This window comes from Sphaerodactylus townsendi, linkage group LG02 (genome assembly GCF_021028975.2).
Source record: "Sphaerodactylus townsendi isolate TG3544 linkage group LG02, MPM_Stown_v2.3, whole genome shotgun sequence".
NCBI classification, from domain to species: Eukaryota; Metazoa; Chordata; class Lepidosauria; order Squamata; family Sphaerodactylidae; genus Sphaerodactylus; species Sphaerodactylus townsendi.
In genome coordinates this window covers 79,316,241-79,338,663 of record NC_059426.1, presented here as the reverse complement: position 1 = coordinate 79,338,663, position 22,423 = coordinate 79,316,241, and the positions used below count along the sequence as shown (strand labels likewise).

The 22,423-nt window shown below is 39.3% G+C and overlaps 1 protein-coding gene across 1 annotated transcript in view; it reads right to left on the bottom strand.

The window, feature by feature from the left end:
• Nucleotides 1-2,840: 2,840 nt before the first annotated feature.
• Nucleotides 2,841-22,423, bottom strand: part of LOC125426312 (mucin-5B-like) — a 94,133-nt gene continuing 74,550 nt past the window's right edge. Inside the window, exons 34-46 of the mRNA XM_048484570.1 lie at nucleotides 21,023-21,201; nucleotides 18,801-18,870; nucleotides 15,964-16,088; nucleotides 15,496-15,527; nucleotides 13,699-13,876; nucleotides 13,374-13,478; nucleotides 10,779-10,819; nucleotides 10,269-10,391; nucleotides 9,139-9,234; nucleotides 6,419-6,547; nucleotides 5,993-6,032; nucleotides 4,668-4,791; nucleotides 2,841-3,127 (exon numbers count right to left, since the gene is read on the bottom strand). Of these exons, the coding sequence (XP_048340527.1) occupies nucleotides 2,962-3,127; nucleotides 4,668-4,791; nucleotides 5,993-6,032; nucleotides 6,419-6,547; nucleotides 9,139-9,234; nucleotides 10,269-10,391; nucleotides 10,779-10,819; nucleotides 13,374-13,478; nucleotides 13,699-13,876; nucleotides 15,496-15,527; nucleotides 15,964-16,088; nucleotides 18,801-18,870; nucleotides 21,023-21,201 (1,408 nt within the window). The 3' untranslated portion in view covers nucleotides 2,841-2,961. The remainder of the gene's footprint in view (nucleotides 3,128-4,667; nucleotides 4,792-5,992; nucleotides 6,033-6,418; nucleotides 6,548-9,138; nucleotides 9,235-10,268; nucleotides 10,392-10,778; nucleotides 10,820-13,373; nucleotides 13,479-13,698; nucleotides 13,877-15,495; nucleotides 15,528-15,963; nucleotides 16,089-18,800; nucleotides 18,871-21,022; nucleotides 21,202-22,423) is intronic.

Sequence of the window (22,423 nt, the reverse complement as noted above, 5' to 3'; positions counted from 1 at the left end):
ACAGATTCATAACCCACACATTTAAAAGCACATACCTAGAGTGCCTCCTCTATTATCCATATATTTTAAGTATTCACATTTGCTATCGACCCCATGGTGCTGAATAATAAAATTATGTATGCAAATTGTAAATAACAAAATAGCATTGAAATGTTATTGTAAAAAGTACTTACTGAGGATTCTCCATCAAATTTTGGTCAATCAAGTTTCAAATTTAAAACTTAAAAGCCCTGTTCATGTGTTACAGTGAATGCTCATGTGTCCTGCATATCCATTTTCAGGGGAAAAAAGGCACAGGAATTCCCTTTCCAAATTAAATTGGGATCAATACATGGATAAATGTGGTGTTTGAATCACACATTCAGCTATACACAGTTGAATATGACATCAGAACTAACTCAATGCACACATAAAGAAAAAAACATGGGTTGTGCACTGCATAAGATTGTATGTGAACAAGGTTAACTGACATTTTCCTGAGATGCACTTATGTGAATCTTTGTAACAATCCATGGCATCTTTGAATGTTTTTTCCCCCACCAATAGTGCAGCTCTCTTGTCCTTGTCTGGGAATGTGAATTAGCATTACTCCTACACCCTGGATATGTGCAGCTGCTCACATAAATTATTATACAAGAGATAGAATGCGCAATTACTATACAGCAACCAATTACCAGAGGAGGGATTGGGGTGGAAACATGGGGTCAAGAACTACAGGAACTGTAGTGGGATTGGAGTCTACTTTTGTAGGTCCCCTTTCTGTGGAGGTTCTCATGGAGTCTTGGCTGGGACTAGCTAAGTCCCACCACTGGCTATAGATCTAGAGGCTGAACTAGGGTCATAGAAGATAGGAAAATGGCATGGTAATGCTGTTGTTGGCACCATGTCATTCTCCAATGAGTGGTGGTAAATACAGCCCAGTTTACAGAGCCTGTTCAATGTACCACTTGCAAATGCTGAGGAGATATCTGCATCATCTTGATCAGGGTGCATTGTGGAAGGATATTAATATCCTTAGGTCTGATCTATATTGCCACCTACAGGTGAGAGTATTGCTCAATGAATGCATGAGATAGGTGAGGTTTATGCCTTTTCTTGGATACCATCATACCAGCTCACTAAGTTATGGCACAACAGCTGATTGCTGGAATTTTGAACAGTCTGGTATGCATCTTTCTTCTCAACCTTCTGCTCCCATGCAGACACTTCTGTCATATCCATCTGTGCAATTTAGACAACATGATGTTTCAAGGAAATGGTGGCAGTAGGAAGTGCCATTAAAGTTCCAGTTGACTTATGGTGACCCTGTAGGATATGCAAGGCAAGAAACAAGAAGAGGTTGTTTGGCATTATTTGCCTCTGCAAAGCAACCCTTGACTTCCTTGAAGGTCTTCTATTCAAGTACTAACCAAAGCTGACCCTGTTTAGCTTCTGAGATCTGACCAGAATGGGTTGGTTTGGGCCATCCAAGTCAGGGCTTCAAGGAAACACTTCTAGCGAAATATGCTGAAGCTGCTGGGAAAATGAAGTTACAAGAACATTTTGTCCCAACTTCAAACATGCCAGTTAGACAAGCTGTAATAAATATGTAAAGGTATGTATGAGAGAGCCAGTGTGGTGTAGTGGTTAAGAATGGTATGTGGAAAACCAGGTTCGATTCCTCCTTCCTCCACATGATGCCTGCTGGGTGACCTTGGGCCAGTCACGGATCCCACGTGAAGGCAGGAATTGGCAAACCATCTCCGAACCCCTCTTGCCTTGAAAATCTTTTCAGTTTGCCATAAGCCAGATATGACTTGATAGCATTCCCAGTGAGTATGGGAAAAGCTCTTCCACTCAGCGAAATATTCTTTGGTACAAAATCCTGGATCTAATTATGGTAGCCCTTTTTACATCAAAAGATATGTTTGGAGGTGACAGAGGTGGGTATCTATGTATGTATGTATGTATTCCTAATTATTATATATTCTAATTATTACGTATTCTGGACCTGGGTACCATGTACATTGCTATAGTTAGCATGTGAGGCCATGTTCAGTGGAACCTTTTTCTACAAATTCCAGGGAACCACTGAATTTGCAGAAACATCTTACCACCTTACACAAATGGAAGGGGGCGGTTAATACTCCCCCAGATAAAGAAACATATTGCCTGCACAATTGCAGACAATTGCAATTTACCTCAGTGGGGAGGGTGAAGAAGGTGGGCAGCGAGGGGTAAGGGGAGCAGCAGCACTTCTAGGGTGGCTCTGCCTGGCAAGTGGCTGGCCTGGCCAGCAGAAAGGGGAAAAATAGGTCCGTCACCATGAGTCTCATGGGTTCCCACTTATAAGTTGTATATCAAGATCATACAAACGCATGTGCGTGCACACACACATGAACAAACAAACTCTTCTGCTGACACTGCTGAGTGAACAGAGGTACCAGAGCAGAGGTACCAGATTATCCTTCATAAATGTATCAAACTCTATGATGGATGTGGTTGATTGTTCTTTACTCCAGTATCCTGCATCTTTAAGCTGAAAGCTTTCTTCTTAAATTTGTAGTCAAGGTGTAATTTACACACTGACCAATCATCTGGGAAAGATATGATTTTTTAAAAATCAATCAAGTACTATAGTTCTTGTTTGTAAAGCCTTTTGGAATGAAATACATGAATGTATACTGCAACTAATTTAGGTGAGGTAATTCCAAGAGAAAAGAGAAGAATGAGTAAGTATGGCTTGACAAATATTCTAGGCATGGTTCTCTCATTAATTGTCCAGTTTCCTGGATAAATCAAAGTGAGAGAGAATATTACAGCATTGAATCACTTTTAAACATAATTCTGAATATCCGACATTACAAGAAAAATTGGCTTTGCAGTGCAGTGAAGTTCCCATGGCTGCCATGAAGCATTTCCAGACATATAGTGTGCTTTTAAAGAAAATGTTTGTTCCCCCAGTGCGTTTGATTCCTTGCTTTATGTAGGACATATTGTCTCAACACAACCACATTCTTCAATATGAAGATATGTGTATCTGAGTCGTCTCCTTCCCCTGCAAATCAGTTCTGTCTTCATTTTACGATATTTTGTCGCATGACAACAGGTGCACTGATGCTTCATTTTGTTGGTGACAAAGGAATACCTGAACGGGGGAAAGCATATAGGCAAAATATTTTGATTGATATTTCAACATGTCTGTATTCAAACAGATTTTAGCTTTTTTTTCACTTTTAACCAATGGAAACCACAGCTATTCATGGCTTTGATTTTACCCAAGTTGAACTTTCCTCTCCCTTGATTTTCCATGGCAAATTGAGAGAAGGAAGGATGGAGCCTGAACTTCTACTATCCTTTCTGTCTCCCCCCAAATAATGAACATATTTGTATGTGTCTGTGGATAGTTTGACAAATATGCCCAATAAAATGCATGCATTAAATAAACCATTGCCATGATTAGCAGAAGGGGAAGAGGCAAGAGTCTCTAACAGATACATGACCCAATTTAGGAATCTATATTTTCATTTCCTTTTCTGTTTTATGGATTTGTTGGGGTGACAGAAATGTGGTGTCCCATGTAGATCCTGAAGTTTGCAACATACTGTAAAAGGGACTTCTGTGAATGGAGATATGTCTCCCATTTTTACAGAGGAAGGAGCAAGAGCAGTACCCCATTGCATAGTTGTATGATGTGTGATAGTTGTATGTGGTGTAATAGTTTGAGATCCTGAACCTACAAACCTCTTGCTTCATTCAGCATCTGGTTGCTTCTGATACCTTAGAAGTTTGAAAATTTCTTTTCTGTCATTAAGTTACTAAGCTATTATGACAAGTTATTGAGAGTCTCTCAGCACATAACATTTTACTTTTTGGATCTCTGTGTTTCTCTTTATCTTTTAAATATGTACCCAAACATCTTCAACCCCCAGATGCTTCCCCACGTTTGAATGATCATTTCCTTGTACTTTTTAATGTTATTTATATGTAAACAGCCCTGAGCACCACTTGATTCAATATACAGATTAAATCTACATGCTTCTATCATTCTCTATCCCCATCTTTTCCTCCACACACCATGCACTCAGATTTTGAATTCCTGGGTATTTCCGTTGTCTTGAGCCTTCTTTGCGGAACACCAAAGATCAAACAGAGTCATTCTAACAATAAACTGACCCCATCTTGCATGGGAAAGAGAGATCATGCAAGTGTAGTCTTCTACCCATTTGATTCACTTCCACATGATTAGCATTCAGAAAGTTCCCTTCAGTTGTCTGTACTATTAAGTGAAAAGTAAGATAGTCTCTAGAATATATTCACATCAGAAAATGGCCTTTGATTTTTCAAATCAAATGCTAATCATGTGGAAGTCGATTACTAATTTGCACAGCCTTGGACTCATGACAGATCAACTGATCACTTAAGATTAGGGGAGGATAGTAAATTACTTGTGTGATCACTTCAAACCCATGTGTAAAAAGTCTAGAGGGATTTGCTTGATTTGCTTGTCACTACAAGTTCAGACATTCCCCCCCAGATATGAATTGCCATAACCATGCCTTAGCAATGTTGTCAGTATACTCCAATTGCTAATAAATTTCCTGCCCAGAAAAAAGGGATTTTTTTTGTGTTTTTCTGTTATGCTATACAGAAAAAGTATGCTCAGTGAGTTGGAATCTCTGACTTACACAGAGTAAGTGCTGCATGATCCGTTGCAGGAGGATACCAAGATAGGTGTGGCTGATTTACATCGCTTATGAGCAACATATTGTCTCCTTCGATTAATTGAGCAGTTATGTGACAAGACATAACCTGAAAATGAAAAGATTCTGAAACACCAGCATCAAATTCAATGCTATTTATATTTACCTTACTAGAAATAATTACAAGACCAACTGACATTAGCAGTAATATAATAACATAATATTAAAATCAATATATTAATTTATTAATGTGAATTAATATAATTAACTACTTAACTGTAACAAGTCAGTTCAGTGCTACTCTAATATCAAATGAAGAAAATAGTCTGAACATAATTTTTAGGATAGTTCTCAACAAAGAACAAAAATAAACTAAACAAGTGGAAGTCCTACAAGGACTTGTAGGATGAGATGTCTCATTCACTTTTTCCCAACTATTTCCTCTTTCCCTTCCCTGAAAGCCCCTATAGCCTCTCCCTTTTCCCAGCATCCTCCTCTACTTCCCACCTAGTGGCCAACCTACCTTTGTTTGCCCCCCTTCAGCTTTCACCAGGCAGCCTCAACACGGGAAAAATATGGGCCATTTCACAGTGCTGGGCTGGGTCATGAAATCATAGAGTAGGACGAGACCACAAGGGCCATCCTGGGGACACGCCCCACCCTGCCCTGCGATGCCGGAGCGGTTGCGCAGGGCAGGGTGTGTGTCCCCTGGCCTTGGCGACACGCCGGACGGTCGCAGAAAAGGTAGGTCGATCGGGCGATAATGCGGTGTGGTGCCGTCGTCCCGGTAGTTTCTGCGACTGTTCGTGCAAACGGTCCCAAGGGGGTTGGGTCGGCATCATGTACGCCGACCCAACCCCCACCGTGGCCGTGCGGAAATGGCCTAACACCCAGAACACAATATAATTGCAGTTAAAGCCTTTTCTTATGATAAAAAGGTGTGGCTCTTATGACTTGGAATAATTTTGCTGAAACATATATGACCATCTTTAGGAATTTTTCAAAGGATGGTGAAGTCTGGTGCAAAATTCAGGCTGTATTTTTATCAGACCCAAGCATGCAGATAGTAGCAGCACTAGTGAGAACTAAAGCAACAGGGTGGAAGCAATCCAAGAACAGACTGTTTTATTCTAATGTAACACAGGGATACCAGAGCAAACACTGTTATTCTGTTTGGCTTACATTTCTGGGCCCCACCCAAAGATAACCAGGAACCAAAATCAGGATAATCTAGATTAATTTTTATGTTGAGAGTCATAACAAATAGATATCTCCAAGTTTACATTAATAAGCTACCACAACATACTTACACGTCTGGCAGCATCCATCTGGTGTGGGTTCAATGGTTCCCTGTTTTTAAAACCAACATAGCAATATCTCAGATTTTAATGCTTTTTTTCATACCTTAGTTTTTAAAAGTAAAACTGCTTATTTTTACTTTTCCAAACCCAGTATAGAATCCATTAATTTGTTCGACTGTGCAGTTACAGCTTCCTCTTAAAATCTTCTTAAGATTAGTGAATTGTTCCATAGAAAATAACAGTGGAAATATAGCCACAAAAAGAGGGAGAGTCATAAGCCACATTCATCCTGACAAGTATTACTACCACATCTTTCTTCACTACTCAAGGCTCTTCTTATTCATGCCACCCCAGGGGTCTCTGAGCTATGATATGTATAAACTCCAGATGTTATCTTGATTGCTAAATGCAAAGCACAGTCACAAAAATACTTACTGGAACACAATATGACTGATCAATTAGTGGGCAGGGTGTTATTGTGCTGTTCAGAAAAAAACGACCTGACAACTTAGAGCACGTATACCGAGTACAGTTATCTCGTGGATCCTTATAGAACTCTCCCACCTGATTAATAAAAAAGAACATTCTGAAAAAGGCAGCGATAATAGGAATGAAGAGCAACAATAGAAATAATTGAATAAAAGGAAAAGTAGAGTTTTCGTTGATGCATCTCTCTATAAATAGGATTTTCATGGGGCCTTAGAAGAACACAATTCCCATACAAGTGCATCTAACATAAAAATGTACCTATGCAAAGCTTGCCATGGTTATCCAGACCATCAAGATCAGTGCCCTTTAACTGGCATCAGTTTTCTACATCCTTGGGCAACAAAAGGTCTTTCCCAACATAGCCTACCCAAGTCCCTAAAACTGTAAGGGGTTTAATCTGAGACTTTCTGTATATTAAGTATCTTGTCTGCCACAGTTCTTCCAATGTACATATTCCTTGGGCCAAAACTTGAAGTGGATTTGATTTATATCCATATACTTATAACTGAGGCCCAGTGATTGGGAGCAAAACAATTGGGCAAGCATAAATCCGCTTGTCACCTACACAGGGAGGGAGCCCCCAGCCAGGCTTTCAGGACAAAATAGTCTGACTATGGCACTCTGTCTAAAGAGATCAGATCCGCATCCACTCTCATGCCAAAAATCAAATCCAGGGTATAGCCTGATTGGTGGGTGAGACCTGTCTGGAGCCTGAAATGAGGAGGCTGAGTTCACATGAACATTGAAATCCCTTAGCGCTATCAGCCTGGAGAACCTCAAGGCCCAAACCTCCAACAGACTTGGCAGGACATCTGGCAGGCAACTGGAGAAACCCTTGGAGATAATTTTCCCATGTTTTCCCTATATGTGTCCCAAATTTTTAAACAAACCATTTACAAACCAATTATCATTGTTGTGTAATTTTTTTCTCTCAAATTTCTGCAATCACAAAAAAGTCTTTAATGACATTTGCAATATATTGGTGTTAACACTATTGCTCATTTTGTTCAGAAAACCAAAAAATGCCCCCTGGCATCTTCCTGGATGAGCTAGTAGAAAAGTACAATTTGAAGAAGAATTCTCTTTAAAAACGGAGAGTGTTAGCATTTTTGGGGGGTAACAACGTCAATCCTTTAATTAATATGATATTTGCTTAGCTACAATAGCTAGACTTGCATGCATTCCAAATGTATGCAATGCAGAAGACAACTTTATTGTACATATAGGAAGCTAACTAAGGAACAAGGAATTCACATTGACTCTTCTGATCTTCATCGTGGTATATATGGAGTAAAAAAAGCAGCCCTGGGAAAAGGCCCAGTCTACAGCCCCCTTGGCTCTGCCCTCTCAAAGAAGGAATGGAGGAAGAAATACCCTGCCCATCCAACTGACCTCAACCAAGGAGGGCATTTTCAGTTTTGGCCCAGCCTGGTGGAACACTCTGTCGCCTGAAACCTGGGTCCTGCAGGATGTAATGCAGTCCCACAGGGCATGTAAGATGGAGATGTTCTGCCAGGGCTCTGGCTGAGGCATCTTGATTGGCTTCCCCTTCCCCCTACCCCTACCCCCTTTTCTCCTCTCCCTCTTTTTCTTCCTCCTCCCTTTTTATTGAACAAGATAGGTTATGGGGGGTGGATGGGATAGTTTTTAAGCTGGTTTGTTTCTTATTGTTTGATCTCTCCCTGCTAAAAGCTTACTTGGAATTACTGGCCCCAAAGTATACTGGCCCCAAAGTTTTTTTCAATTTCATATTTCAATTTCATATTTAGTGAATTTGGGGTGAATTTTATTGTATTGTATTGTTGCATGTAAGCCATCCTGAGTCCAGAATTTGGCTGGGGTAGGGCTGAATATAAGCCTAAACTAAAGTAAAGAAATCTTAATAGAATACAAAGGTTGTATATAAATCATTGACAAAGTGCGAATCATATGGCAGATACCGTTAAGGCATTAGTTGATAATAAGATATTAGACTATAATATCATGGACCAAATCAGAAATGAGAATATAAAATGTTTTGATTACATACAGCTTAAAAGCTACCTGCTTAGATGCATGTGTGAAATGTAGGTATTAGAAAATTAGCAACATTTTAATAGATTATTTTGCAGAAGCATGAACATCCAGTTTCCAAAAGGTATTGAATGCTACGAGGACCTAACAATAACTACAATGTGAAATACTCTTTCACCATGGATGGGAAAAAATTGGGTCATGCAGTAGGGACTTTTGTAAATACCCACTTTTATAAATACAGTGGTGCTTCACCATTGGCACTTAACATGACACAAAATTGGCAAAAATGTATGGAAGCTATAATGACTCTTGTTGGTTCCGTTGGTCAGCAAAAGAAAAGCTGACCATTGGTTGTCAGTGGTGGAGAGTTTGAAAAAAGGTGTGAATGTAGAAATGTCCTATTCACCAGATGTTGCTTTATTAAACTATGTGTCCATGCTTCCAAAAACAAAAACAAAAACCCAGCACAATATAATCCTGAATTTGAAAGATTGTTCATGCATGAGACTGAAAAAAGAATACTATTCCTAGTACAACAGAACAGATTCTGAAGTGTAGAGAAACATATATGCTTATTCGATTGACTACCCTAAAGGTAAATGAACAAGTAAAAATGTAAATTGCAAATAAAAAATGAAGTGAACATATACCTCAACAACCACTGTCCCAGATGAAAACTGTGCTATGCAAGCAACCTGTTCACATTTACCACAGCATTTCCCTTCTTCACGGATATAGTGGAAACCCTAAAGAAGGAAGGACATTGACTGTTTTGTTAGCTTGCATGTAGCACTGAGTCAGAGCCCTATTTTTTCTCCAATGGCCCATGGTGCCACTTGTTGCCCACTCTCTTCACTGGGTGAAACACCACTATGTGCAACAGAACCCATCAATGGAATACTGAGGAGAAGAATTTACAAGTGAAGGAGCTTTATATCCACAGAAAATAGAGTTGTCAGCTCTGGGTTGGGAATACCTGGATGTTTTGGGGGTGGATCCTGAGGAAGGTGGGGTTTGGGGAAGGGAGGGACTTCAGGGGGGTATAATGCCATAGAATCCACTGCCCAAAGTGGCCATTTTCTCCAGGTGAACTGATCTCTATGCCTTGGAGGTCAGTTGTAATCTAAGGAGAACGCCAGCCACCACCCGGACGTTAGCAGCACTACAAATGAATGAATAAGAGAAATGAGGAAAAAATAGAAAAAAGAAAAAGAAAGAAATAGAACCACGAGTAATGTTAATATATCATTAAAAGCTGGGATCAACTGGCTATTGTGGGTTTTTTGGGCTTGTGGTCATAGGCTGGTAGTTTAGCTCCTAGTATGTGCCATGGATAGAAACACATCTTATCATGGCATGCCTCTGAAGATGCCAATCATTGATGCAGGTAAAATGTTAGCAGCTAAAACTGCCAGATTATGGCAGCACCACCCAGAAAACCCACAGCAGCCAGATCAGTAAGGCTGTTGTGAGAATAAAATGGAGGATAACTGTGTAGGATGCTGTGGGTCTCAACTAGGAAGAAAGATAAAAATAGGTAAATAAAATAAAATACCAATATCAGAATCAGCCCATGGTGGAACAGCCTGTTAAGGAAAAATTTTCCTACCGTAGCTTTCTGGATCCATATTCTCAGAAGAATCGAGCAGCTATAATGGCAGAGCAGCCAGGTACTAATAAACATATCTATACAGTGCCACAAAATTTGGACAGCAAGAAAGATTATTTAAACCTAAGACAAGCAACTGAGCAGAAAACTGCCAGTAAAATGACTACTTACCTGTTGACATTCTGTTGGGCACTTTTTAAGAGAACACTGAATTTGGTTCATTTGGGTCTCAGGATCCTTTGTCTCAGTACAAACGCAATCCTCACAAGGATTTAAAGATACCATTGATCCAGGCTTAAAAGAAGTAAGCAGAGTGGGGAATTCTGTTAAATTCAGATTAAATCAGAAATTCTACTTGGTAATATGAGATCAGAGAAAGACTGTTGACAACCAACATTAAACATTTCTGGGCCTTTCGTATGTGTGTGTGTGTGTGTTTGATATATACATAGAATATACAAATTTTGCTAAATAGAAATGTTTAAATCTGTGAAAATATACTAAAGAAAACCTGTAAATTCAAACAGTATTGCCACAGCATCATAAAGTTCAGATACTTTAATAGCAGAGATAGATTTACTTGATGATGACTTAAAAAATGGAATGCTATCATATTTGGAATTTTCTCTCATGACAAGTTAGTAGTTTAAGCCATACCTAGCTATGTATAGCAGTCCTTACCTGATACTCTATTCCTTTAGATACACAAACGCCTTTTGGTACTGTAAGTAACATAAAAGAAAAAAATACATTTATAAACTATGGAGTATTCTTTTTTCTACAACATGATTCTACATTCAAAAGGGGGACATCACTCCATTCAGCCCTATGGAGGGCTTTTCAGGCAGCCAAGGTGGAGGGCATTGTTTGTTTTGAAGCCTCCCAGCCCTGCCTTGAAAGCCCTCTGGAGGTGACATGGTGGCATAGCTGTTCTCAGCTATTGTGGCCTCTGCCCTACTAATAAAATCAATCCCAGTTTAAAACTTGTTTCATAATGATGTTGCACCCTTATGGCCCAATCCAGATGTGGGGGGATTGATGGGAGCAGCAGAGGCCCATGCCGGTGCATTTGCCCACCCCACCAGCACAAGAGAAACCTATGCCAGTGGAGAGAGCAAAGATGCTACTGTGCAGATGGCTTACAGCTCTGCAGTTGCCCAATCTGAAAGTGCCTGTCACCTGGGAGATATGCCAGCATGCGAGATCATGCTGGCACAGTGGGGGGGGGGGGCGGGCAGCTGGGAGCATTCTTCAGAGTGCAGCTGACAAGTCAGCTTCCACTGGGGTTTCAGCCCAGGAATACCCTCCTCCATCGCTGAAGACTTTACACCACTGCAAAGTGTGGCATAGTATTTTTCTGTGGCCCCTTATGCACATGCAGAATAATGCACTTTCAATCCACTTTCACAAGGCTTTCATGGCCGGATTCAACTGGTTGTTGTGGGGTTTCAGGGATGTAGCCGTAATCTGGTAGATCTTGTTCCTAACATTTTGCCTGCATCTGTGGCTGGCATCTTCAGAGGTGTATCACAGATAGAAGTCTGTTACACAGCCTGGAAAACCCACAACAAGCACTTTCACAATTGTTTGCTATTCCACACAGCTGCAAAATGCATTGAAAGTGGATTGAAAATGCATTATTCTGCATGTGCAATAGAGCTTTTTGGGTAGTAGGAAGGTTTTTCAATTTTCCTCCTTTCTCTGCCATCTAAAGTCCCTTTGGAGGCAGTATGGTGGCACTTTTACCACACCATACAGAGCTGCCATGGAGGCCCCCCACCATCTGGATTGGGCTACTCACGTTGTAGCTGGATAAAAAATTCAAGGCAATGAGAGTGAGAGACCCAATGAAAGAAGGGAGACATATTTCTCAAGGGGGTCCATCAAAAAAAGGAAAACAAGGAGTGTAAAAATGGAGAAAAAGAAGGGGAAGGGAGGTGTGGAGAAATTGTCTTTTTTAGCTTTCTTCCAGCTTATTTGAGCTAACACCGAGCAGTTGCTTTAGTTGAAGGTCACACCCAAGCTGTGGGATATTTCCTTAATGGCTAAAACTTCAATAACCCCTTTCAAGTATTTGCACCTGATAACAATAATGATTTTGCACCAAACTGTCTTTGTTAATTTGCGTTAGAGTGTGATTGGTCTGCTTATGCCACCTGACCAGTAGTTTCTTTATAACTGTCCTTCAATATTCAAACAAACATCTCAACTTTTCTTAACTTGACTTTTTTTCCTTCCTGCTATCTGAGACATGCTGTTAGACTCTGCCGGCCAAGTGCTTATCAGCAATACCTTTTTGTCTTTCACTTTGCTTGCGTTTGGGAATTAAAGCTAACTACCAATGTTTTATGTTGTTATTTTAATCTTAGCTATTTTTCTGATACTGTTTGCCTTCACTCAACTGACTGTGTGGTTATTGCAAATGTTATCTTGTTTATTGAGCATGTGCTGTACTCAATATACCTTAACAATGTTTTACTCAATTTTTACCTCTGAGTCATGTGCACAAACCAAATCCTGACCCACGCTGAGAGGTGGCTAGTCAGCAGTACTTCCAAAGGAAGGAAGGAAGGAAGGAAGGAAGGAAGGAAGGAAGGAAGGAAGGAAGGAAGGAAGGAAGGAAGGAAGGAAGGAAGGAAGGAAGGAAGGAAGGAAGGAAGAGAAGGGCGGGGAAAGAAAAGGGAAAAGAGGGAGGGAAGCCAGCTTGAAGATTTTTTTTCCTTTTGGTTTTTTGCTGTATAGGTTTTGGAACGAACCATGGTGGAAAAAAAGTAAATAGCATTTTGAGCCAGATCATCAGTAAATAGGTTATATCATTCACCACAGAATATTAAAACTCTGTGAATTAATACTATTTTAAATATTTTTTTATTTTTCATCTCTACTGCTTTCATTACACAACTAAAAATTAAAATCATGATTATTTTGTGATGTTTTGTGTTTTTTCATATTGAATTTTCTTCTGTAAAATATTTGCACTTTCCAATAGTGTACTTCAATATTAAATTTCATACATTCCACATAAATTATATGTGTGAGTAATATACATGTTATTTGTACATGGTTTATTTATTGTGGATATAAACTATACAACATGTGCACACAATAAAGATGAATTTTCAAAATCCACAGTGTGATACAGAGTATGGAAATCTTTGGAAAAAAATAAACTGATGAAAAATAAAAACCAGAATATTTACTCATTTCTGTTCTGCTTCTAGTTTAAAATTATAATTACCTGAATGATAATTGTCTGAATGATAATTTGGTACTCACCACAGGAATAAATGGTACAACATTCATCTTCAGAAGTTGCTATTACTAACTGGAAGCCTGGGTTACATTCCTTTTTGGGCACAGTACAGGACCTTACATCACATTCTGTAAATTAAGAAACAGCTAAAATGAGGGAATTCACTTCTTTGGAAGACAGGAAATCTTTATCTTTATGACAGGCTGGTAATACTTTTTCTGGAAATAAATTTGGGATCATCTATCTTTCATATTCATAGAAAAATGGTACTGAAATGTAACATCTGTATTATATATATATAAATCCTAAAAATGTGTATGTCTTTATTCCCCCATTGAGAAAACTTACCACACACTGTCTCAGTACAGCAGGGGTCTTTTGAATGTTGACGTACTACAGGTAAAAATCCTTCCTTTGTGCAAGTGATTGATGGGGACTTTGCACAAATGTGGGGTGAACAAGTAATGTTCAATGTTTTGTTGCTGCAGGTACAGATCTGACAATCTTTTTCCCATATTTCTCCTAGCTGCATATATGTTAAACAAAAAGATCAGTAGTCAAGAGTAGGAGTTCACTGAATAATTCTAGAAAAGAATTTCAGTCACAGCCTTCATTCCCTAACGTCTACTATTTTCTACATTATAACTTTAGCACCCAACATTGTCAGTAAATGATACGCTGCTGTTAATTGGAAATGTTTTACAATCTTTATCTTATCTGCAACATTATTCCTACTAAGAAGAAAGACGGTGTCTAAAGCTATCCATTGATGGGCAAATTAAATCTCCATCTGTGGCAATTTTTATTAACCACCAGATTTCTAGTAGGACTTCAGACATTCATGCATGTTATTCTATCTAAGAATGACTTAGAATCTTTCAAGAAATTTGAGGAAAATGTATAACCAATTTCTGCATGAAGTGTTAGATGCTTACAGGGACATTTAAATTAATTAAAAGTAACATGGAAGCAACTCTATGTCAGTTAAATTATGTAGAAGTTCTAGGAATTGAATCATCCAGTCACTGAAGAGATTATTAATTCCAGTGGGGAAAGATATGTATCATAATTCTCTTTTGAAATGGTTTTAAGTTTTTACATCTTCTGCCTTTAATGAGCATTTTAATTTTAACCCAATTTTAACGTAGGTAACAATATTAATGCTTGTCTTCTTTTGCCGTAATATGGAGAAGTCAATATTACATGTAACTTTATGTGATGATCCCTCGTGTGAGATATTTTTGGGTGGTACACTCTTGATTATAAGTGTTCAGTATATAGCTTGATCCTAAGATCTGAACTTGTGCCAACATGCTGATTATCACCGATTAATGCTGTTAATTGAAGTGTAGTTGATTTTGAATGATGTATGACCTGGGAAGACACATATAATCTAAGCAAATTGTGTGCATGCATCAGTAGCAACTACCATGCTGAATGTTGCCACTGCCCAAATGTAAAACTGCACAAAAACCTGCCTGAAACAAATTTTCAAATAGATAAATTGAGGTGGCTGACTCAACTGTATGCAGGCACCATAAACAACCATCCCAGGTCCCCCCCTGCCCCCCCCCCCACAAAATGCTTGACATAGCATATTTTGCAGAACAGATAGTGCTAACATATTTATTTTGGCCATCATGTATTTTCAGCACCATGACAATTTGACATAATGCATGTGAAGGACAATGAGGGGGTGGTGTTGGTAAAAATAGATAACTCGTAGATAGCTATCACAGAACAAAGCTATGCACATTCAGTGAACACAATAACATGAGTACTGAGAAAATAACATTTCACTAAAGCAAATAAGCAACGATTGCACAGTCAGCCTGAATGGAGCTTTGAATTGGGTCATCCAACAAAGATTATAGTCTTGCTTCTACCTGAAGGAGAAAAGACCAGCTGTCCAGTCACTGGATGGTAAATGAGTACTTTTCAGCACAAAGCAGCCTTGTGGGTAATGATCCTCTGTAATTTTTGTATCTTTATACTCTTGCCTAAACTCTTGCCTCTTGTGATCTGGATTCCTGTCCCAGATTCACAGTCTAGAGTAGACTGTAGACACTTAAGTAGACACTTGTCTGCTCTTACAAAGATCTGATGTGTTATTCTATTCATCTATAAAGTTCATGTGTTCCTTACCTGTTTATGTAGACCATCTGGTCCTATGCACCCTACAAAATAAGAGGATTAGAATATCAGAAATATCATTTCAAAGAAATAAGTTACAAAAGCAGGGCCATAGTGATATTTTAAAGTCCCAGGGATGCAGGACGGTATATATGGGAAAGCTTTGGCAACAGCAGTGATCACATGTACAGATTTCCAAGCTTTGCTGTAAAGGGCATATGTGGGAATCCCAAAAATACTTACTTGGAAATAAGCTCCAATAAATACAATGAGACTTGCTACTAAAAAAAAAATTGTTTATCCAAAGTGATAGTCAATATTTTTTCCCCAATTTTCTTGGTCTTGCTGGATTGACATCCTTCCAAAGAACATTGGGCTTAGAATGCACCACATATTTTCTTAGAAGCAGTTTGGAATGCTCACCTTATGTGGCAATTAGAACCAACTGTATTTTTTTTACAATGCCCTTAGTTTTCTTACCACAGCTAGGAACACAAATACTATCATGGTCATTCAACTGGACCATTCCTTCAGGGCAGAAGCATCCTTCAGTAAGTATTTCTGAGATGTCAATTTGTGATGGATTGGTGCTGACAGCACTTTTTCTGTGGGATGATGATAACATGATTAAAGTATCACTGAGTAAAGTGTTCCATAATTTAGTTTAGCACTATAATCTGTACACCATTGTAACCAGGAATATACAAATATATAATTTTTCATATCTTTTAGTTTCATACATACTCATTGTGAGCATTTTCATTCCTATTTCCTTTGCTGATTTTCTTATTTCATCCGTTTTTATGTAATTTTGTGGCATTTATACACAAACCCTAACCAAAATCTTACAATCAAATTTGGTTATTTCAATTTGGAAAAGGACCATCACAATTTCATCTTGAGCATCCATAATGGCCATTTTTTCACAGTAAAAATGCCCCATTGTTAGCATGGAGAATAGTCCGGGGCAACCGGGAGCTCCCGATGCTGTAGCATCTCTGCCATGTTTTTGCCTCGGTGGCACCCTGCAGCACTGGCTTTGCTCCATGAATTTCCAGAACTGCAATATGTTAAGGTTCTTTTGAAATGCCTTTTGGTTGCTCCGGTGGCTTATGCTGCTGTGCAAAACTCTTCGGCAGCAGAATCGGGATCATTTTTCCTGCCTCATCGCTCTGGCCTGCCCCACCAATGGACAGGAACTGAGAATCAGCACCCTCCCCCCTTGCAGTGGAAAAAAACCACAGAGGGAGAAACCTTGGTTTTTAGAAAGAAAAGTGGTATGTGCAGGCGCTGTGAAAGAGAGGGTGGCAGTTCTCTCGCATGCACAAGAATTTTTGATTTAGATTTTAGACAGATGGTGTGTGTAGAATAGTGATTCCCTCTCACACACAAGGATTTTAGATGGGGGAAGGCGGCGAGGGCACCGATTATGGGTGCCTGTTTTGTGTTCAGAGTCGTTTAAAACTAAAATAGTGAAAGCGAGTGGGGGGAAAAGGGGAGATTCAGCCAATCAGAATGTGGGAAATGGAGGTTGTCCGCGCATGCATGGAAGACATTGCGGAAGAGCACATGGTGCAAATGGAGAAGCACCAGGCTTGTGAAGAAACAGTTGGGGCATAATGTGCCGGCCCTTCCTCGAACCCCAGGAAGAACTGGGGAGCAGTGAAGAGTCAAACACAGGACAAAATGCACCACAGCAGGCACACTCCTGGATCTACCACAGGGCATTTTGGCTGTGAAAAATCAGCCAATATCAACTTTGTAGCTGAACCGGATTAAACAAGAAAACTGGCAGCATCTTCCAGAGAAATTGTCAATAAAAATAACAGAATATTTATTTTCTAAAACATCAAATATCCTAGAATCCCGCAAAATAGCCCATCTTGGAGAGCTACCCCAAATATGTTTGTGGAGGCAGGAGGTACACAAACTCATTGTCTTTGCATCTGGGCCAATGCACCCTGCTGTGTAATGTAGTGTGGCAATGAAATCACCATGGCCTAGTGTGGCTAAATATGATGCATATCCATTTTGTTGTACATTAAAATGCATCTGGGTGCTGAAGTTGCCTTGCCTCATTGGCATGAATATGCCTTCTGATACATTCCATATCATTATGTATCAAAATATTAATTGCAATGTACATTCTAATGTGACCAGAGCTTGATTACACCTTTTAGGGTAAATTGGCTTTGCATACTCTCAGTGATGTTATGTGATTGGTTATTCAATTCCATTATGCCATCACATTTATTACATGATTGTTTTCTACTAGCTGGGGGCACATAACTGTGACCCCAGCTAATCAGCATATCTGAGCATAATGGTTGAAATTACTATAAAAACGGAAGAGCTTGAGTAAAGGCTGTGAATAGGCATGAACATAGCTGAACAATTGAGAGGTGCTTTTCATATTACTTCAAAAACATTTTTTTTTAATCTCAAGGATGTCTGAGGGTAAAAATTCAGTATAGCTCTGATCACAGCGGTGGTAGAAAGCATAATTGAATCACAGTTCTCATAGCAACTCCATAGGGTTTTCAGGAAAAGAGACAGTCAGAAGTGATTTGCCATTGCCTGCCTCCTCGTGGCTGAGAAAACTGTGACTGGCCCAAGGTCAGCCAGCAGGATGATGTCATCATGTTGTCATCATGTTGGTGACTCTGGGGTGTAAGCCTCCCTTTTAAACCTGGTAAGATCCGTTCAATGTATTCTCGGCTTTCACGGACAGATTCAACTGGTTCTGGTGGGTTTTCCGGGCTGTGTGGCCATAGTCTGGTGGATTTTGTTCCTAACATTTCGCCTGCATCTGTGGCTGGCATCTTCAGAGGTGCATCACAGAGAAAAGTCTGTTTCACACTGTGTCTACGTCAGAAGGGAAAGTTTAGTGTGGTATATTGTCCATGTCCCAGGGTGGGGAACCAATAATTAAGTATTTGGGTGGAACTTGCTATGCAAAGGTGTGGTTGAGTGTATTGTATTGCGGGTGGGGTTATCAGTCCATTTTTAAGTACTGGGAGCCAGGCTTTGCTAATTTTTAACGTCTCTTCTTTCTTATTGAAGTTGTCCTGGTGTGTGTGACTTTTCTCTGTGATACACCTCTGAAGATGCCAGGCACAGATGCAGCGAAATGTTAGGAACAAAATCCACCAGACCATGGCCACACAGCCCGGAAAACCCACCAGAACCAACTGGTAAGATCCCCTCCCTTACTGGTTGCCAGGATGTACCTAGCAACCCTAGGCAAATGCCAGAAAACGTATAGGCAGGCTCTATGGCATCAGTGTTGGGGACCCCTGCCTTGATAAATCACTCACCTATTATAGCATGTGAGTCTTTCCATTTTCCCACATGGTTTGTAGATCTGGTCTTGAGGGCATGTGAATTCTGTGACACATTTAGAAATTTCAGTTATGTGTATTCCAATTTTACATTTCCATGCATAAATTATTTAAATGAATAATAAATGGTAGGAAGTAATTTCTACTGATAAGACTCCATCCACTTTAACTTAAAGGAAACTGTCTACTTCTATTCATATAGGCAGAGCAGACCTTCTTGTGTGAGACATATGAAAGAGCCCTTCTTTGTAGGAAAGCATAGAGATATTCTTTATTCATTTAAGTGGGACTTTTCCAAAGGGTCTATTAAGATGAACAGTGACAGTGCAGTAGCAAAGCTTACTTTGCATCTTGAAATATTCTAGCACATATTAAACAACCATTATTGGGCAAATTCTTCTTTTTAAAAAATCCAACTCTTTCAAAACCCCTATCTGATTTATATGTCAATTATCTCCAGACTGGAGACAGTATAAAAGGCCAGTCAAAGCCCAGAGACTATAGGAAGGCACAACAGCCTGTGGAAGCTTCACTAGGCCTGTAATTCTATGCATCTCTGGAAATGTCTCCTTAATCATGATCACCTTGACTGAAAGTGAAGAACTCTAGAGTCACTTGCTAGGGGCAGGGTCACAGCTACAGAAAATCATACATGAGTGAATGTTAGACTACCTGTTCTAAATAACTGTATATTTAATCCATCACAGTTATAAAAGCTTCCAGGTCATGCTACTTGCTTTTAAAAAAACAGTGTTAGTATTTGGCATGTCATAATTTGCTTATATATCTGCACCAAACAAAACAACCTGATACACAGGAGGTCAAAGATCTTGTAGCTTTAACAGCTGTGTAAAATGCCAGATGGTACAACTTAGGATGGAAACATTAGCAGCTCTTGAGAGATAAGAACCTTCTTCTCTTTTGCATTTGCTAACTTCAGCGTACCACCCAACAGAAATGGATCTGTTTCAGTCTCACTTTTAAGATTTGTTTTGCAGATTCTGATCTAACCACTATACAGACTGGCTCTCAAGTATCACCCTAAGCAGAGCAGAGCTACATCCTTCTAAGTCCACTGAAGTCAATAGTATAACTCTGTCTACTAGTTTTTAAACCTTTTTCTTCCCATCAAATGTTCCGAGCACTGTATGAGATTCATCCTTACTACTTTTACCGGCAAACATCAAGGTTCCACTGTACACTCCTTGAAAAGCATCCAGCCTGCTGAAGATTTCCGGAGAATGCAAAAGCTTGCACAGAGTTTTGCATCATTTTGAATCGTGGTGGTGGTGGTGGTGGTGGTGGTGGTGGTGGTGGTGGAAAGTGCTGTCAAGGAAGAGCTAAGTCCTAGAGCTGTGTTCTTCAAGGCTCCTTAAAATAAGAACTTGTCAGTGGACAAGTTTTTTTAAAAATACAATAAATAAAATGAACCTAGGATTGTCACTAGTCCATCTCGATCTCTAGTCCATTTTAAAATGTGTGTATATATTTATTTATTTATTTATTTATTTATTTATTTATTTATTTATTTATTTATTTATTTATTAGGTTTATAGACCGCCCTCCCCCGAAGGGCTCAGGGCGGTGAACACACACAGATAGAGCACAATAACAATTTAAACCACAGCATCAATAAATACAGGCTCTAATAATTAAAAATAAACCCTATCTCATCTTAAAAGCAGCATTAAAATTGGTATTAAAACAAGAATGGCATCTATGATCAGTTCCTCTAATCCCAGAAAGAGGGGAGAGACGGTAGAATCCACTTGATGTTGTATAGGGAGGGGTATATATGTTTGTTTAGTGGGAATGTAAACACACATATCTGTTAAAATTCTTTGAAATTTTCTTGTTTTTCTATCTTATATTTACACTGATGAACTCTGCCCATTTTGACAGGATAAGTTCAGATTTATACCAGTACCAATATGTAGGAGATATAAAATGAAACCTGAAAAGTAAGCAGACCAAAGAGCTGGAATATATAAAAACCATTATTTCAAAGTGGAGTTTGAGAAGAAGAGGAAACTGAAGATGTAATGCTTTAGGATTTGCAGTCCAATGCTGCTATTTCCTGCAGGGGAACTGATTTCAGTAGTTTGGAATTCAGTTGTAACTCCTGGAGAACTCCTGGCCCCACATTGAGACTGGTTAACTCTAACAACGTCCCACTTCTGAGAAGTGTTTCAACTCACCACATTTCCCTCTGGTTTTGCTTCTCCAATCCACACAGATCCCTTGGTACCCACACATGGCCGCATAGACCTGGAGACTTCTGCATTCAGTGTTCTGCTTTGGCAGGGAACATCCATCCATGACACAAGCCTCATAGTAAGGACGTGGAGGGACAGCAGTATGACACTCTGTTAAGTTCCTTGTTCAATGAAGAATATTTATTTTTAATGTTTTGTACTGTCCTCTAGGAGTTCTGGGTGATACACACACACACACACACACACACACACACACACACACACCCTCGCCCTCCATTTTCACAACAGGATAGAGTTGGCTAAGTGAAAAGGACTGGTCTTAGCAGATATCTGAAGCTGGATCTCCCCAGTCAAAATATTCTAACTTTTTTCACTATTCCACACTGGCTCTTTTTTCACAGTATGAATGATATCATATTAGGATTTCCTGATTCCCCCCACCCCGGCCATTGGTGGGGAAGAGGTAAGTGGGATCTTACCAGTCTTAAAATGAAGTCCAGGCCTCAACATCTTTTGACTGAAGTAACTTTTGAAAGTGCTGTCATCATGTCAACAATGTTGAGTGAGATACTCTGGTATTTGGGCAGAAGCTGTTTTTACCATAGGGCAGAAGCTGTTTTTACCATAGAGTTTTGTCCAAATACCAGACCATCTCCCTGTTGTCACCTTTGTGATGACATTGCTGCCAAAAGTGACATCGTTGCACCTGAAACTTCAAGGCCTAGGCCTCATTTTAGGCCTGGCAAGACCCCTAACTGACCAGCTGGATAGCTCTGAGAGGGTCCTAAAGCAGAAGATCCCCTGTCCTCAGCAAGGGTCTGCCAACCCTACATCATAAGAATACATTGGTTATGAAAAGTCTGGATCTTAAAATGATCTACTCTGAAAAACTGTTGAACTCTGTTGAGAAATTAATGCTGATGATACAGCACAAATACCGGTATATTTTAAAATATAAATTTATTTCAACTAGCATGAATGACTGTCATTACCATACACATATACACATTCACACATACACACTTTGGTATGAGTACTTAGGGAAGGAACTGATTATTTACTGCTACATGTTCTTTAGGATTATACACTAAACTATGCTGCTGGTGTTTAATGTACATTAATGTATTCTGTTAATTTTAAAAACATTATTTTATTTCACAGCAAATACACATAACCAGATATTAACAAAACAGAACAAAACCTCAAAGGCAAAGGCAAAACAAAATAAAATGTATGAAGAAGATATATGAAATGTTTATTAGTTTTGATATTAAGTGAAAAAACAATTTGCCTACAAATACAATGGCTGAATTTATTTGCCTTGATATATGGGTATTCAGTGTAAGATAGTAAAAATAGTGTTATCAAAATAATAATACCGTT